Source organism: Palaemon carinicauda, chromosome 17 (assembly GCF_036898095.1).
Source record: "Palaemon carinicauda isolate YSFRI2023 chromosome 17, ASM3689809v2, whole genome shotgun sequence".
NCBI lineage: Eukaryota > Metazoa > Arthropoda > Malacostraca > Decapoda > Palaemonidae > Palaemon > Palaemon carinicauda.
This window is the reverse complement of record NC_090741.1, coordinates 106,127,178-106,146,318: the sequence shown is the minus strand read 5'-3', so window position 1 is coordinate 106,146,318 and position 19,141 is coordinate 106,127,178. Positions and strand designations below refer to the sequence as shown.

General features: G+C 44.4%; 1 protein-coding gene across 1 annotated transcript in view; it reads left to right on the top strand.

Annotated features, from left to right (window-relative positions):
• The window catches only part of Apt1 (Acyl-protein thioesterase 1), a 128,231-nt gene that overhangs the window by 82,173 nt on the left and 26,917 nt on the right, over positions 1-19,141 (top strand). Inside the window, exon 5 of the mRNA XM_068391270.1 lies at positions 10,135-10,381. Within this exon, the coding sequence (XP_068247371.1) occupies positions 10,135-10,381 (247 nt within the window). The remainder of the gene's footprint in view (positions 1-10,134; positions 10,382-19,141) is intronic.

The window sequence follows — 19,141 nt, the reverse complement described above, 5'->3', positions numbered from 1 at the left end:
ATACTTACATAAACACTCTACAGTTGAATTAACATTCAACAGTTTCATAAACGTTTGAACACATAATACACGATATATGTTGGATAGAAATTGCTAATCACGTTTGACAGTAAAACACTATTGGCACTTGAGAGGAGAGAGGGCTGGCTGACATTGGCTCTTACAAATGTATAGGCTGGAACTCTTCTGCTGCTTAAGCATTCCTTGGGCCATATATATGGACTTAATTCGTCTTGAAAATTCTAATAGATCATTCTCATGGCATGGGGGGGGGGGCGGCAAGATCTAGCGGCGTAAGGTTGCCAATGTAGTAAATTTGAAGAAGGGGTTACTGACATTGCTTACGAGGCAACCATCTCTCGGCTAACTCCGCCTACCTCCCTACCTACCTACCCGTTGAGATACTACTGCTAGAGAGTTATTAGTTCCTTTGACTGGCCAAACAGTACTACATCGGATCCCTCTCTCTGGTCACTGCTCATTTCATCTTTGCCAACACGTACACAGAATAGTCTGGCCTATTCTTTACACATTCTCCTCTTTCCTCATACACCTGACAACACTAAGATTACCAAACAATTCTTTTTTGCTCAAGGGGTTAACTACTGGACTTTATTTGTTCAGTGGCTACTTTCCTCATGGTAAGGGTAGAAGAGAGACTTTTAGCTATGGTAAGCAGCTCTTCTAGGAGAAGGACACTCCAAAATCAAATCATTGTTCTCTAGTCTTGGGTAGTGCCATAGCCTCTGTATCATGGTCTTCCACTGTCCTGGGTTAGGGATCCCCTTGCTTGATGGTACACTCGGGCACACTATTCTATCTTGTTTCTCTTCCTCCCCTGTTATTTTGAAGTTTTTATAGTTTATATATGAAAGATTTATTTTAATGTTATTGTTCGTAAACTTCTCTTGTAGCTTATTTCCTTTCCTCACTGGGCTATTTTTCATGTTGGAGCCCTTGGGCTTATAGCATCCTGCTTTTCCAACTAGGTTTGTAGCATAGCAAGTAATAATGATAATAATATTCAATTTGAGGATTTTCATGCACTTTCTAATCACGTGGAAACATAAGAATTATGTAATCCCTCGTGTTCATACCTTGTGTGGGTCATACGGCATACCTAGACGAGATTACACAAGACTTCTTAACAAAATATGTGAAATAAAAAGTTAATTCTTAATGATAACAAATCTACACATACTGAATTGAAGGAAAATACAATTACATGAAAGACGAAAGTCTTATGTAATTTACATACATTACTTAAACCTGCATGAGTGAAACTCACCTTATGAGCTGGCTATACATTTCCTAAATACACAAATAAAATACATGAATAAACCATTTACTCTTATACTAGACCAGCTTCGTAAAGGTTATCTCTGGCACACCCTATTTTTTTTTTCTTGTATTTTTTAATTGGTGTGTTGGGCAGGCTTAATGGAAGAGCCATGGATGCCTGGGGGTTTGTCAAGAGGTTGTCTTTTCCTTATCTGATTCTTTTTCTTCTCAAAACCATCCTTACTGTCCTCCCTTCAGTTGAAGAGGCTATCCTGTAGGCTATTTAGCCTTGCATGGTGTATCGGCTCCTCCATGTTGACCAGTTTTCCGCCTTTTTTCTATAATTTATGGGTTTCATCAATCACATTATTTATACAGTATGATATTCTTTTGTGCTCAGAAACTTTGGTTTCTAATATGAGACACTCATCTGAGCTCCTAATAATTGGTTTTAGGAAGCCAATAATGTTGAAAGATGATGCCATCCTTAGGGCCAGGGGAATGGTGGTGTATATCAGGACTGAGTACCCTGCTTCTCATAAGTCCTGCTATGAATGTGGATGTCATGAGATTCAGGTAATGAAAGTTTATGGAAGGCATAACAACTTCTATTTGTGTTTGATCTACCGGAATCGAGACATGAATGATTCTATCTTCGATTATCTTTTTACCACTATGGCTAAGATACAAGAAGATGACAGAAAAGCCTATTTTGTCTTTGTTAGTGATTATAATGCTCATAATAGGGAGTGGTCAAGTTCTGTTTCTCTTACTGATCCCCTTGGCATGAAAGCTGTAGACTTTGCCCCTGGATCAGGCTGTGTGCAAATCATAAGTGAAGCTACTCACAGGTCTGGGAATTGTTTGGATCTCGTATACACCGACTCCCCTGGCGTAATAACAATTAAGGCTGGTTCTCCAGTCGGGACATCTGATCATGCGTTGATTTCATTAGTAGTGAAGAGTATAAATATATATATATATATATATATATATATATATATATATATATATATATATATATATATATATTTATATATATATATATATATATGTATATGTATATGTATATATATATATGTATATATATATATATATATATATATATATATATATATATATATATATGTGTGTGTGTGTGTATATATATATATATATATATATATATATATATATATATATTATATATATCTATCTATCCATCTATCTATCTATCTATCTGTGTGTGTATGTATGTATTTTTGACAGATACTGTAGACAGTCATTAGCAACAACCCTGAAGATTATGAAGATAAGTAAACTGACCAGACTCTTCTTCTCAGCTGGGAACATAGCGATTATCCATATAATCCTCTTGATGGGAAATGCATAAATAGAGAATACAAGTTTGTTCCGACAAGAGATACTTACCTTGGACTACTTTCATAGGAGGATTGGTATAAACCACTCCACTCCGACCAATTTGATTCGATTCCCACTCCCACAATGCCCTGCCGGGACCCGGTCACCATCTTGACCTCAGGTCCTCAGTTCTAGTTTGGTCGTCGGTCCGTGAACAACGCTCCGACCTCGCTCCCGCTCTGATCCTGACCTCGTGGTTCCCACGTGGTCTCCTGGTGTTCCCTGTGTTCCCTTGTGTTTTCCCGTATCCTTTCTTTTCCCTGTGTGTGTTTCATTACCCTGTGATGGAGACTTATCGTCGTTGCCCTGGGCCTTCTGCAGAGAAAGCGTGAGGCGCTTTCTTGTCCAAGGAAGAGGTTGACCCGCATTCTCTTTGTTCCACGTGTCAGGGACAAAGGTGAGCGAAGGATTCTACTTGCCCTGAATGCGTCCTTTGGCCCGACTGGCAATGGAAGTTAGTCGGGATGAAGAAGACGACGACCAAGAAGGAGAAACTTACTATGCCGAAGGAAACCTCGGTAGAGTCGTCCTTGGCCAGGACGACTCCGGTACAGGTGAAGTCCCAAAGGTCTGTTGCCGGGCCTCAACCGATTGTTGAGCCCGTTGTTTTGTCGGGTGAGGCCCCTGCGGCGGATCCCTTGTTATCATCTTTGTGGGCGCGCTTGCGCCTTGTGGACCCCTCCATGGAGGAGTTTGTAGCCCAAACTCGTGGTGCGGAGGTGCCCCCCTTGTTAGCGGTTCCGGCCGTAACCCCGGTAACCGATCTGCCTTCTCTGTTTACTGTTCCAGGTCCGTCATCGGGAACGTGCGATCCATATCGTGAGCGTTGTGTGACGGGCTCTTCCAATGCTGTTCCGCCGTCCTGGTCTACCGTGCCAAGGACCCCGGGTAGTTCGCCGAGACGTCGAACAGCCTTGGGACAAAGGAGACCTCGGAGTGTGATGCACCCACCCCGAACCGTCTCCCTCGGTCGGGTCGGCGACCCACGTGCTGGGGAAGATCGGGTCAGTGATCCCGCGGGATGGCAAACCTCACAAAAAGAAGAGAGCCAAGCGTTCTCCTTCTTTCTCCGACGGAGACTGATCTTTGGACGGGACCTCCTCGTAGAGTTCCCCCTCCCGTGAGAGGAGAAGGCATAGGGGGTGCAATAGGAGCCGTTCGCGGTCTTTTTGAGAGTACGGTACTCTAGGAGATATACTAGGTCGTCTCGGAGGAGGCACAGGCGCCGTATTAGCAGCAGCAGGAGGAGGAACAGGCGGCATTGCAGACATGGCAGTTTCCAATCACCAAGGAAGGCTGGTAGGGGTTCCCCCTTTCTCACTGCAGCAGGGGCTGCCCATAGGACCGGGGACCCCGTGAGGAGAGCGCGGCCCGTGGTCTGCTCCCGGAGCTCTCCCGTCGGTCCATCGGCTGCCCACCCAGCGGCAGGCCCCATTCGGCCAGGATTGGATAGGGATCTCACAGAAGGAGCCTTGAGGTGTGAGCTCCCCAGGCTGGGGGAGGCCCCGTTCGAGTGAGGCGGGCAGACCCATGACGGCTCCCCCCCACCCCCAGTGGCGCCCCTCGACACTGGTCCCTCCGTTTGGGTGGATCCTTCGGCTACCCCCGCAGGCTCGACGATCGAGCCCCACCGTGAGGATGAGTTCCTGGTGGAGGAAGATGACGAGTGGGGGATCTGGTGTTGCCGGACGCAACACCAGAGGAAACTTCAATGTTCCGGAGGGGTTCTGGCCTTGATCCGGGCCCAGAATAACCTGAGTGAGGCGGAGGAGCCCAGGGATCTGGACTTTGCCACGGTGGTAGACTGGGCCCTGTGGACAGTGCCTAAGGATTCCAGGCCCAATGTCAAGCTCCCCTCCTCAGTCGACTTTCTTAAGCCAAGAGGTTAGTCAATTCTTTCGTGGCAGCGCCCAAGAATTCCCTCAAGACCAGAAACTCCAGGAAGTTGATGGCCTTTCAGAGGAGCCAGGTGAAGCTCTACACCCCTGAAGGCTCTTTGGGGGGGCCCCTTGGACATGGAGGAGTCGGTGGCCGTATTGTCGCAGGACAGGTTGGACGAGCGAGCCATGGCTCCTTCCCTCACCTTCTCGTTGCAGGAGTCCCTGTCGATGGAGGCCTCCGGTTGGTCCCTGGCCCATGCCATGTCCTGGTTGGACTTGTGGTCTGCGGCAGTGCCCACTTTCCACACTAACCACGATCTCTCCTATGAGACAGACCTGAACCTCTTCCGGGAGCTTCTCTGGTCCGGGGCCAAGGCCATTAAGTTCTCCTCCGCTCAAGCTGGGACCCAGGGCACCAACAGGGTCTTGCGGAGGAGAGAGACTGTCTTGAGCAAGGGTGCTCGAAGTATTCCGGACAGAGATGCCAGGTTACTAAGGAACTCCCCAGTGGAAGGGGAAGGGCTGTTTCCAGAGAACCTGGTGGAACAGACGATGGAGAGACTCGTAAAGGAAGGCAGGGCTCCCAGCGGTTTTCATCAACCACGACAGGCTCCCTGGAGACCTCCGAAGCAGCAGCCGGACGCCTCAACCAGGTCTTGGGATTCCTCCCACCGGCCCTCCTTCAAGGCCCCTCGAGGATCCTTGGACCCCCTCAAGCCCAGGCCCTCTGCCCCCAGGAGAGCCACAGGAGCCCGGTTCTTTAAGAGGAGATAGCACGAGAGGCCCCATACCACTATCACAGCCACTGGTGGGGGGATGCCTCCAGAAACATAGGCAAAGTTTGGAGAGTTGTGGAGCCGACCCATGGACGGTGCGGGTTCTGAAGGAAGGCTACGGGATCCCCTTCCTGGACGAGATCCCTCCCCTGGTAAGAGACCCTGGAGCGGACACCTTTGCATCTTGGGATCGCTCCCACAAGGAAGCCCTCCAGGCGGAGATCTTCGCCATGTTACTCAAGGGAGCCCTCCAACCGGTGTCGGACAACTCCCTGGGCTTCTACAGCAGACTCTTTCTGGTCCAGAAGTCCTCGGGCGGTTCGAGGCCCGTGATAGACCTCTCGGTCCTAAATAGGTCTATCAGGAAAACCCCATTCAAAATGGAAACTCCAAGGTCGGTCTTGGCGGCCATAAGGAAAGGGGACTTTATGATTTCCCTGGACCTGAAGGACACCTACTTCCAGATCCCAGTCCATCCCTCAAGTCAAGTAGGAATTACCTCAGGCTGAAGTGGGGTCAGGTAACTTACCAATTCACCACTCTATGCTTCGGCCTATCCACGGCCCCTCAGGTTTTCACAAATGTGTTCTCCCTGGTGTCGGAGTGGGCTCACAAACACAACTTCAGACTCCTGCATTACTGTACCTGGACGATTGGTTGCTGCTTTCAGTGTCAGAGGAACTCTTGGAGCAGCAACGGGATGCTCTGTTAACCTTCTACGTGGAGCTGGGTATCATAGTAAATATGGAGAAATCCCAGCTAACACCAGTAAGAAGGACGGTATACTTGGGGTTGGAGCTGGACACGACCTTGGCAAGGGCCTTCCCCTCCGAGGAGCGCATCAGGAACCTTGGGGAGATTTCCAGGCCATTCATCCAGGGCCTCCCTATAAGGGCCAAGGACTGGCAGAGGCTTCTGGGTCACCTGGCCTCCCTAGAGAAACTGGTCCCTCAGGGCAGGATCAAACTGAGGCCCCTTCAGTGGAACCTAAAAGATCACTGGTGCCAGACCAGTCCCCCAACTCAGGTGGTCCCACTGTCCCCCGGTGGGAGGGTGGCCCTACAGTGGTGGTCCCTGCCGGAGAACTCCAGGCGGGGCAGCCCTCTGACGGTTTCCCCCCCGGAGACGTTGCTCTTCACGGATGCCTCCAAGGAGGGTTGGGGCGGCCACCTGGCCGCTCACACAGCACAAGGCCAGTAGTCACAGGCAGAGAGGGCTCTCCACATCAATGTCCTGGAGATCTTGGCCATCCAGAGGGCCCTGTCAATCTTCGAAGGGGAGCCAGAGGGCAGGACAGTAGCCCTGACGTGTGACAACGCCACAGTGGTGGCGTATGTCAAGAAACAGAGAGGCCTTCGCTCAAGGGAGCTTTGCCGCATAACAGAAAATATCCTGGAATGGGCCGAGATGAAACACATAGACCTCACGGCTCGGTTCATTCCGGGAAAATGAAACGTCATAGCGGACAGTCTCAGTAGGAAGGGCCAGGTCCTAAGCGCCGAATGGTCCCTGAACCCTCAGGTGGCCAGGGAAGTTTGAGAGGTGGGGTTCCCCTGTGATAAACCTGTTCGCGACGAAACTGAACACGAAACTCCCGGTCTACTGCTCCCCGGTACCAGACCCAGGGGCCGAGATGGCAGACGCGTTTCAGCACTCCTGGGACAACATGGACATCTACGCCTTCCCACCCTTCGGGGTCCTTAGGAGGGCCTTCGGGGTCTTCAGGAGGGTGTTGAACAGGCTCCTCCGGTCCAGGGGCGCGATGATGACCCTCGTGGCTCCGTGGTGGCCCGAGAGGGAGTGGTTCACAGACCTTCAGGCTCAAGTGTCATCCCTCGTGGCCTCTTCCTATAAGAGAACACCTGTGTCAGTCGCACTTCCTAAGGTTCCACGAAAACCCGCAGATGCTCTCCCTTCACGCAAGGCGACTATCGAGGGCCTGCTGAAGAGAGATGGTTTCTCTGGTTCAGCGGGCTATTTGCGAAAATCCTTTGCCACTGTGTATCAGGCCAAGTGGACTACCTTTTGCAAATGGTGTAGGAATAAGGGAATAAAGCCACTGGGAGCTTCCATCCCCTTGATAGCAGACTACCTAATCTTCCTGAGGATGGAGAAGAGTCTCGGTACCAGCAGTTAAAGGTGTTAGGGCTGCCCTGGGGCAGGTCTTCAAGTTAAAAGGCCTGGACTTAGGTCCCTCAGATCAGTTACCCATGCTGATCCGCAACTTCGAGCCGTCATGCAAGCCTCTAAAATCCCCGCTTGGGATGTCGCCAGGGTCCTGGACACCCTGAAGAGACCCCCATTCGAGCCCCTGAAGGATATCTTGGACAGGGAGCTCACGTTGAAGACAGCCTCCCTGTTGGCCTTGGCATCCTCCAAGAGGGTGAGCGAACTGCATGGACGCAAAACCCCTTGGTGGTGGATTCAAGGATCGAGGAGTTCTCTGTTCCAGTGATAGCCTCCTCGGGGTACCCAGAAGACTTACTCCTATGCCCGATAATAGCAGTCAAGAAGTACTTGAGTAGGGCAGCCAGGTACCGCCCGGGTCTCTCCTCCCTCTTCATCTCCACGGGCCTGGTCAAGAAGGCAGTGTCGAGGAATACGGTCTCCTTTTGGTTGAGAGAGGTCATTAGGAGGGCTTTTGAAACTTCCAGAGTGCCTCCCCCCAAGCATGCTAAGCCTCACGACATCAGGGGCTTGGGTACCTCATTGGCCATATCCAGGAACATGGCAGTTTCTCAGATCTTAAAGGCTGAAGTCTGGAAGAGGCAGTCTACTTTCACAGCCCATTACCTAAAGGACGTAACGAGGAGGACGTTAGATACCTTCTCGTTAGGTCCGGTGGTAGCAGGCCTGCAGCAGGTGTGGAGGTCTTACGAGGTTCCGTCGCGATAGGGTTAGTGATGCACACACGTCCCCCGTATCCTTTCTGAACCTCTCCCTGCGTGCCCTGTGCCCTTAGAGCGGGAGGAACATATGTGAGTTTGAATAGGTGAGTTATCAATTGATTGCTAAGTGTATTTTTGATGTGCGGTATATGATTCTCAACCCCCCCCCTGGCTATGCCCATACGTCTACCCTGGGGTTTCTTGCCCCCTGAGGCCAGGGTGGCCCTGGTCCCAGTTCACCCCCTCCTCCTAAGCCTGAGTCTCCTATGAAAGTAGTCCGAGGTAAGTATCTCTTTTCGGAACAAATTAGAAATTTTAAGTAATTTCTATTTTTCCCAACGATACTTACCTCGGACTACTTTCGGGTTATAGCCCTCCCATCCGTCCCCTGGTGAACTGGCCCTCAGAGAGTGGGTGAAGGTTGGAACTAGAACTGAGGACCTGAGGTGAAGATGGCGGCCGGGTCCCGGCAGGGCATTGTGGGAGTGGGAATCGAATCATATTGGTCGGAGCGGAGTGGTTTACTGTATACCAATCCTATGAAAGTAGTCCGAGGTAAGTATCGTTAGGTAAAATAGAAATTACTTAAAATTTCTGATATTTCTGCTGACATATCACTGATATTATCATACAGTGAATATTTCTTTTTATCTTATTTTCCCAAACATCAGGAAGGACTTTTTCTTAATATAATGCAAAAACCTTTGGTAAAAGAATATTAAGGTGCTGACATGGATGTATCTCATTTTCCACCCTTGGTAATGATTTAATCGACAAGAATCCATATTTGGTCATTCCGCAGCATGTGCACAATCGTCTGAGCAACCAGATATGGTCATTCGGCAGTGAAGTGGTTAAATCCACACAGCACTTACAATGAAATCTGATAGCCCCGGGCAAAAAATATGCCTTATCTACATTTTCACTTATGAAACATGGGTTTTAAGTGATAATAGATGAAGTAAGATATATATGAAAATATCTTTTGAAGGCTAAATACATTTTTAGAAATGTAACATATTTCAATAGACTCCTTGACACTATAGCCAATCCCCGGAATACTCTGTGTCCATCTTATACTCACACTCGCTGTCAATGCACACTCAAGTCTTTCAATCTTCAGCTGATAACCCTCATGGAATAAGTTACGAAGTCATGCACACCAAAAGGAGAATTAGTCGGTTAGGAGAAATTACGCAGGCAAAAATAGATAATAAATAAAATAATAGAAATAAATAAATAAGATTATATAAACCTTTCTCACAGTAGTAGCCTAATTCCAAACTATATTTCCATACCAAAAATAAATTTTAAAAAAATATAAAGTGCGCACACTTTTAACGTGATACAATTGTTTTTATTTTGAGTTTATCATTGATAATACGAAATCGTTCATCATCAACTCTGCTACTTGAGGTTATGGTCTTTTTCTTAAAAAGTTACAACACACTGGTTAGCTTCGAGCATTTAAGAGCTTAATCTGCTTTTAGGGATAAGCAGATTAGGTTCCTCCCTCAGAGGATGAGATGTCCACAGTATTTTGAGTTTGAAATGAACTATTCTGAAAAAGACCCTGATCTGACGGCCAAATGTATTTTGCACGAGTTTGGTGTCATTCATTTCCTTCCTATACATTACTCATTATTAGTGAACATCAACTTAAGTGTGCCAAGTGCAGTTGTAATGCATTTCATGTGTTTTGCTTTGTACATTTTCCCCCAACTAATTTATTTTACCTCTGTGCTCCTTTTTTGTGTTCTACCTAGCTTCCCAGCTTTTATTTTTATATACAGGTATAGCTCAAATTTTTTTTTTTTATCTAAACAGATCACTCAAGGCCAGCCCCTTTTTAAAATCTGAAATATGCTTGGCCTGGGTAGATTATTTTATAATTTTTGTCATCACCAGGTTCGATCTGAAGTCTCTGGATGTTGAAGGCCCCGAGGATGGTGATGGAATCAAGAAAGCAAGAGATGGAATCCATCAGCTCATTGAAGATGAAATTAAAGCCGGGATCTCTAATGAACGAATTATGTTAGGAGGTTTCTCTCAAGGTGGAGCTTTAGCCTTATATTCAACCTTTACCTACTCCAAAACACTCGCCGGTGTTGTTGGTCTGTCTTGTTGGCTTCCTCTAAGAAATGAGTATCCCCAGGTATGTTACGGTTACATTTACAAACCCTCCATCTGAATTTAATGATTTTGATTGTATGTGAATATTTCTAATATACTATAATAATTTTTATAAAAGTCTCAGTTATTTTGAGACAATTATTGTCTCTAGTTAACTATGTAGCAGGTAAAGGTATCTTGAAAGTTCTAAGGATTATTTTTTCAGATATGAACATTAAAATTTATAGTAAATAATAGCTGCCTATCTTTAAAATCATGTTAATTTATGCTATTTCTGTTTGCAATTAAAGTTAACCGTAAAGAGAAAGCCTTATATGTACAGTACAAAACTAATAGAGGTTATGTGGGTCCCTTTCACTGCAGTGGATTTAATTTAGTATACTAGTGCCATTACTTAAAGGGTTTTGTCCTGTCCATTTTGCCCCCTACTGTGCCCAATGTTTAGTCTCCAATTTTACCTTCATTCATTGTTTCTTTCATTTTGCTGTCCAATTTCTCACGTTTAACTTCTATGTTATAGTGCTACTTTGGGTGTTTACTGTACTTATGCCTCGATGCTGAATGTCCATCCTGTCCTTAATGCCTGGCCACATGACCCAAATTCTTAAGTATATTAACATTCTTTTTAATATCAATTGCGATTTTTTCCCTTTCCTTTCAGGACTCTTCCTGTTGTTACAAAATTAAATAATTGTCATTGTCCTATCTCTCTCACATAACCAAATACTGTAGCATACAGTTTAATCAGGTTATAAAGTGAAAGGCTAAGGTCCTTTGTCACATTCTTGAAAAAAATGCCATTCCATTTACTTTGAAAATGGGATAAGAATCCACCTCATATAATTCCTTTCCCTTTCATGACAGCTTTATAATACTGTGTTCCTACGCTTATTTGTTCGTACACGAATACGAAGCCTCAAACGTTAATAGAAGTATGGCTCCAGTGAAGCTGGAACAGCCATTAAGTTTTTGACAAGGTAAATATATTTGCCTGGGGCATGAAGGGTACAGTATGTCCCTCCCACTCGACAGTTAGAGCAACCCTCACTTTGACTTCAGGCGCTGTTGTGTACTGACGTACTTCCTCGTATCCTGCTTTGCATGTTGCTTTCCCCCGTCAAGCCTGGCCAAGGATGCAGCTGGTATATAAGTAAGACCAACTTAGATCCCTTGCAACTTTGTAGCTTCTGCAGAAGTATGACTGCTCACAGTCTACCCTCTGTGAAGAGTGTAGGGAGGGGCCTCCTATGCAGTGGGTGGAGTGTTTGAAGAAGTAATCTTAGAGGTATTCATCAGCATCAGACTTGACAACACCCAAGGTGATGCTGAAGAAAGTCTTCAGCTCCCTCCCAGCTTTGAGTATGAAACCCTCTGTCTCCCATTTGTCATCTCTTAGGGCTGTGTACTCGGATGAGTTTGTGAAGGGAAAGGAGTTTCTGTCTTGGGCTGAGGGAGTCCTTTGAGCTAAGACTTGTCTTCCACTAGCAAGTAGTACCCCCAGTCTCTCAAAATAACCCTATTGCTATGTCTTGTTGACGATACTTGCAAGGACCTTGATCTTGTTGATTTGTACATAGGTCGAACTTGAAAAGTGAAGTTTCCATAGATTTAATTTGATGCGTCATGATTCAGCAATCTTTCAAATCATATTTTATCAATATTTTCTAATTGTATATCATTTTATTTCATTTTCTTGTTTCATAGGATATAAGCTCTATTAAAGCATTTTAACAGTCAGGAATTACTTAATATTTGTTTACCTTTGGCTATAATTAGCTGATGTGAAGGTCCAGCTACCGTATCAAAAGATTGAGCACATACGAATGGCGTATTTTTTATACAATTTCTTAATTTACATGATATCTAGACCTTATTATTAGTTATGGGAATACTCTCTCTCTCTCTCTCTCTCTCTCTCTCTCTCTCTCTCTAAAACATTTACTTTCGGTAGGTATCAGCTGATCTCAAGGTCCCACTACCGTATTATGATTATTCGCACATGCAGTACAAATAACACGGAGTTGTTTATATAATTTTCTTAACTTATGTGGAATCTCTTAATAGTGAATATTACATCAAGACCTATATGTTACAGGTTATCACAGTGTCCATACAATGTGTTTATAGACCTTAATATTAGTTATGTGAATCTCTCTCTCTCTCTCTCTCTCTCTCTCTCTCTCTCTCTCTCTCTCCTCTCTCTCTCTCTCCTCTCTCCTCTCTCTCATAATTTGCTTTTTAATTCACCATTAAATCTTCATATTTCTTTAGATATTAGAAATTCTTTGTATCATTGCTCGATTATTCGATAATGGGAACAATAAGGTTACTCAGTAATACAACAGTAATACAACAAAAGGAAATAATTTGGTTTGCCCGCGCCTTCCCCCATACATATGATTTATACTGTAAAAGAAAATATATTTCTACGAAAATATTTGTCCTATTAGTGTACTTTCTTTAAATAGATATCCATCTATTATCAGAGATGAAGTAAAACTAGTATAGAATCAAATTTACGCTAAGTATTATTATTATTGTTATTACTTGCTAAGCTGCAACCCTAGTTGGAAAAGCAGGATGCTATAAGCCCAGAGGCTCCAACAGGGAAAATAGCCCAATGAGTAAAGAGTAAAAAGGAAATTAAAATATTTTAAGAAGAGTAACGACATTAGAATAAATATCTCCTATATAACTATAAAAACTTCTAACAAAACAAGAGGAATAGAAATAAGATAGAATAGTGTGCTCGAGTGTACCCTTAAGCAAGAGAACTCTAACCCAAGACAGTGGAAAACCATGGTACAGAGGTTATGGCACTACCCAAGACTAGAGAACAAAGGTTTGATTTTGGAGTGTCCTCCTAGAAGACCTGCTTACCACAGGTAATGAGTCTTCTACCCTTACCAAGAGGAAAGTGGAAACTGAACAATTAGTGAAGTAACCCCTTGAGTGAAGAAGAATTGTTTGGTAATCTGTGTTGTCCGGTGTATGAGGACAGAGGAGAATATGTAAAGAATAGGCCAGACTATTCAATGTGTGTGTGTGTGTGTGTAGGCAAAGGGAAAATGAACCGTAACCAGAGAGAAGGTTCCAATGTAGTACCATCTGGCCAGTCAAAAGTCAGAAGTAGAAGAACGGATCAGCATACGGCTTAGACGTGGTCCTTGCCGTAGACGTTCAAGATGCCAGAGTGCTGAGAAATCTCTCGCCTCATAAAAAGTTCCGAGAGACTTCAAAGGCTAAGCAGTGTAGATGAACCTCCCTTAGCACAGACTACTAACAGATGGTGAGCTATTAACCCTACCTTCCCGCAGTCTCAGAACCCCAGACTTAGGTTTGACGTAGGCCTTTCCAACCAGACTAAGGACACACTTGAGTTTTTTAACAAAGTCTCCTCTGCTGAAAACTCGCTAAAAGCAAATCGATCTTCATAACTTCTGCCATTATCTCTGTCATGCCAGATACATTTTTACGTTACTTCTAGCACCTTTCAGACCCCACTTCCCATTGACCTGGATATGGCTAACTTGGTACCTTCAATGCCAGCAGAATGACTACGGAACTTACCAGCCACGATTTAAGGACCGGCTATGGCTAACATGGAGGTAGCAGTCATTCAAACTTGCTCGGGGATAGACCACTGGTCTGGGGCACTCTTTGGTTTTTCCGTATCTAGAAATCTCAACGACGAGAACGTACAGGAAGAGTTCAAGGAGCTTTCAAGATCTGACGCTAAAGCCATAAAGTTTATCCTCCACCAGATTGTTTTCCTTTGGGGAAATTGTGTTCTGAAGAGGAATGACTCAGTCTTAGCTAAATTCTTTAGACAGCTGTCCCCTAGAGATGTTACAGTTCTTAGGAACTCAGACCTAATTAGTTCTTCCTTTTTTTCCATCCTCAGATGTGACTAAGGCCAATGAGAAGTTAGAGGGCTGAGACCAAGCCCTATAGTAAGCAGAGCAGCGGCACAAAGGTTGCCTGCTCCTCAGAAACAAATAAAAAAAACTTGCCTTGTAGGCAACTGCCCTAACAGAGATGTCTTCTCTCCCCCACAGACACCCAATAGCCTGGGAGGCAGAATCCTATGCCTAACTTTTGTCGGAAAGGACATCCCTCCGGTCAAAAAGAATGTGGTGTCAGAGATTCACGCAATGGAGTTCATGTCCCCCAGCTTACCACCAGTGCGGTATGCTTACAATACCCTTGGCAAAGGTGGCAGAATTTAGGGCTGACCCTTGGACGATAGAAGTCCTTTGTTCAGGGTATTGGATCCCCTTCATAGACTGTCCATCTATAGACCTACTCCTAGCAGAGGATTTTTCCAAGTTGGTTAGCAAAGAAACAGTAGAGGAGGTCCTTAACGACTCCTGGCTTCCTCAGCAATCTATTTCTCGTAGAGAAGCTGACGGGAGGTTGGCGAGCTGTCATAGACCTCTCTGCTTGAGAATCCATCCTCCGCTCTTCAGGCCATCAGGAAAAACGATTACCTACTGACCATAGACCTGAAATGTGCTTACTTTCAGGTCCCCATCCATCCTGCCCCAAGGAAGTACCCAAGGTTTCCCTTTTGAGACAAGCTGTTCCTGTTCAAATGGCTGTGCTTTGGCCCATCTACAGCTCCCTAGATCCTCTTCAAGTTTTTGTCCTTGTCTCAGTCGGTGCACATGCCATGGACATCAGGCTCATGAGATGCCTAGACGACTGATTTCTCCTGGCAGAATCTCAAGCTCTTCTGCTGAAACACAGAGACCTATTACTGGATCTGAACCTGCAGAAAACCAGCCTCGTCCCTAACCAGTCCATCAGGTTTCTGGGCATTCACATGGACTCTGTGCAAACCAAAGCCTTCCTTGCTGCAGACGGTGGCAAGGTTCAGGACATTGGTAACAACCCTTCTGAAAGGGAATCTCGTGCCTGGCCTGATGTGGCAAAAGTTGTTAGGTCACCTCTCATTAGAGAAACTTATCCCCCTGAGGTGATGGCATCTGCACTCAGTGCAGTTGGTTCTAAAGACCCAGTAGTCACAAGTGTCAGACTATCCTGCAACCCTGCTGCGAGTACCTCGAGGTGATATCGGATCTCTTGTGGTGGCTGAACAAGGATAACCTGTTAGCGGGGAACCCCCCCCCCTTTCAGACTCCTCCCCCACAGCTCATGCTATTCACAGATTATTATATTTACTTGCTAAGCTACAAGCCTAGTTGAAAAAGCAGAATGCTATAAGGCCGAGGGCTCCAACAGGGAAAATGGCCCAGTGAAGAAAGGAAATAAGGAGACTATAAGAAAAAGTAACTAACAAATATAAAATATTTTAAGAATATTAACAACATTAATATAAATATTTCATATATAAACTATAAAAACTTAAAAAAAAAGAGGAAAAATAAGATAGAATAGTGTGCCCGAGTGTATCCTCAAGCAAGAGAACTCTACCCCTTGACAGTGAAAGACTATGGTACAGAGGCTATGGCCCTACTGAAGACTAGAGAACCATGGTTTGATTTTGGAGTGTCCTTCTCCTAGAAAAGTTGCTTACCATAGCTAAAGAGTCTCTTCTACCCTTACCAAGAGGAAAGTAGCCACTGAACAATTATATTGCAGTAATTAACCCCTTGAGCGAAGAAGAGTCGTTTAGTAATCTCAGTGTTGTCAGGTGTATGAGGACAGAGGAGAATATGTAAAGAATAGGACAGACTGTTTGGTGTATGTGTTGGTAAAGGGAAAATGAAAGCGGCGCAACTAGCGTTACTTCTCTTCGCAAAGACTGAAAGGTCACTCTGTGGTGTTGATGAGCGACAACTCCACAATAGTTACCTACATCTCCAAACAAGGAGGCTTAGCCTCTCTGCTACTATGCAACCTACCAGTAGATTCTCAAGTAGTCACAGGCCCAGCCAATCTCTCTCGGCAAGGTTTATCCCCGGAAAGAGAAACGTCATTGCAGGCCATCTGAGCCTTCAAGGGACGAATGGCGGTTCAGAGTGGTCTTTGCTTCCTTTAGTGGCGAAGAGAGTTTTGACTAAATGGGATTCTCAGTCTCTGGACATATTTGCTACCCACCTGAATTACAAACTCCTGGTGTAGTGCTCTCCAGTCCCAGACCAAGCTGCAGTGATGGAAGAGACATTTCAACACTTTTGGGATGGTCTAGACTTCTACGCCTTCCCACTGTTCTGTCTGAATCAGAATATCCAAAGCAGTCAGAGTAACGCTAGTATCCCCAAGATGGCCAGCAGCATAGTGGTACTCAGACCTACTGGAACAACTCACGGAAATACCAAGAGAACTTCCAGAATGGCCAAACCTGTTAAGCCATTCTCACATATAAGACAATTCCACAATGCAGTACATTGTCTATCCTTTCTCTTTTGGGTATTATCCAGCTTCTCCAAAGGAAATTTTTTTAAAACCAGCTGCGAAGCAGCTTTTCGGATACCTCCAAAAGTCTTGCACAGCAGTTTGCCAGGCAAAGGAAAATCTTTGATTGGTGTCATAGGGGGAATATTGCACCATTGAAAACCACTATTCCCTTGATTACAGACTTTTTAGTGTTCCTAAGGAACAAGAAGGCCCCATCAGTCACTGCGGTAAAAGGTTACCTCTCAGCATTAAGCCAAGTATTCAAACTGAAAGGCCGGGAACTCTCAGCTTTAATTAGAAGTCTTAAGCAGTCTTGCCTTCCTTAAGAACTAACCCCCCTCCCTACTAGGATGTGACAAAGAGCCTACGGTCCTTGAAAAAAGCCCTATACAAACCTATTCATAAAGCCTTAGAGATTTTACCTCAAAAACCATCTTCCTCCTTGCCTTAGCTTCAGGCAAGAGTGTGAGTGAACTACATGGTATATCTCATATTATATCACATTCTAGAAGGTGAAGAGAACTATGTTTGTCTTTGTTCCTGAATTTGTGGCCAAAACCCAAAATCCGGTTGATATTAATATCAGATTTGACTCTTTTACGATCTTGTCTCTCAGAGAGGTAACCAATGACTGGGATAACATGTTACTATGTCCTGTAAGTGCAGTACATAGACATCTGAAGAGGATGCAGTATCTTTGGCCTAAATTCTCCAATCTGTTTGCGAGTACAGGCCACTCCAAAAGAAAAGTTTCCAGAAACACCATTTCTTTCTGGCTGAAAGAAACTATCTTGAGAGGAAGCATCTACATGGGCCCCCTTCAAGCACATTATATGCATCGGCTTTCCACAACCTGGAGGAGACAAACCACTTCTACAACCCACTACCTTGAAGACTGCATACACAGGTCTTTTAACACCTTTCCCATGTGACCCTTTGTTACTGCACAACGAATAGTCTAATCTAAGCCCTCACGGGACAAGTAAGTGCTCCTATCCTAGGGGTCATCAATTAAGCTCTGCATTATAAGGGTGTTTATGAGTTAAAATGGCGAATAGCAATTTTGATCGAACTTGAAGCCCTCATGGAGGTAAGAATGACTTGTTTTCTGTTTGGCTGATATATTGAATATATAAGCCACTTAATGTTCATATCACTTCACCCTGGCAAAGCTCTCAAGAAAGTAACATAAGGCCTTTGTTCGTAAATAATTAACCTTGATCTCTTCATATTGCTATAGTAATTGTATTTTGAGAGAGAAGGGCAACCTCCTACTTTCACAGAGACTTCCTCTCACCCAAGGAAGACTCTCCATATAAATGACTCAAAAGATTGTATCGGTGTAGGAATAAACTAAAAATTTTATGCAATTTGTATTTTTCCTAGCATTACAAACGTGAGTCATTTACCAAAGGTCCAGCCTCAGCTACCCCGTAAGTTTGACAAGTAGTGCTGTGAATAAATGCATGAAACAAGTGGGACGCATCATGGGTAGCAGTTGCCTAGCAAAGCAACATGACATTATCTACTGATTTCTATTCGATTGTCTGGCCATAGAAAATGAAACGAAGTAACCCCATATAAATGACCCAGGTTTGTATAGCTAGGAAAAATACAACTTATATAAAATATGTAGCGTTATCTTGTTTATATAAGGGTATGGATAAATATAAACACTAGAGAGTTTATTTCTCCCAACTGAAATGTTGAACACACTGTAAAGAGATGGATGAACATTATTGTTGTAAAGGGAAATTTTTTTTTTATACAGAAAGGAATACAGTAGATCCTTCTTATGTTTTATTATGGAATAGCCTTTCCCATATTGAATGATTATACTGTACAGTGAACCCTCGCTACTTCGCGGTTCGACCATCGCGGATTCACCATATATATATATATATATATATATATATATATATATATATATATATATATATATATATATATATATATCTAGGAAGATGTGATGTAGTTCTAAGGGAAAAGTATGAGAAATATGTCTGGGTAATAAGCAAAGCTCTACCTCCAGTTTGTTTCTTCATTATGATCAGAGATAAACGTAAACAAAACATTGGTTGCCATTTTTTATCATGCTTTTTAGCGTGTTTAGGAAACGCATGATATAAAATCGCCTTTAATATTTGTGCCTGTTTTAGTTTAGGGTACTGTAGTACATGCATTAAGTGTTCTGTACATTAAAGGGTAGTTTGTTAACAGTACAAGTACAAGGGAAGGTTTTAAAAGTCTGAATATACATGTTGAATAAATAGGTAAATATGGTGTCACTACTTCGCGGATTTTCACCTATCGCGGCCGCGTCTGGAACCTATCTACCGCGATAAACGAGGGTTCACTGTACAGGGATTTTTGAGTAATGGTTCATGAATCTCTCTCTCTCTCTTTTAGTATCTTTGTG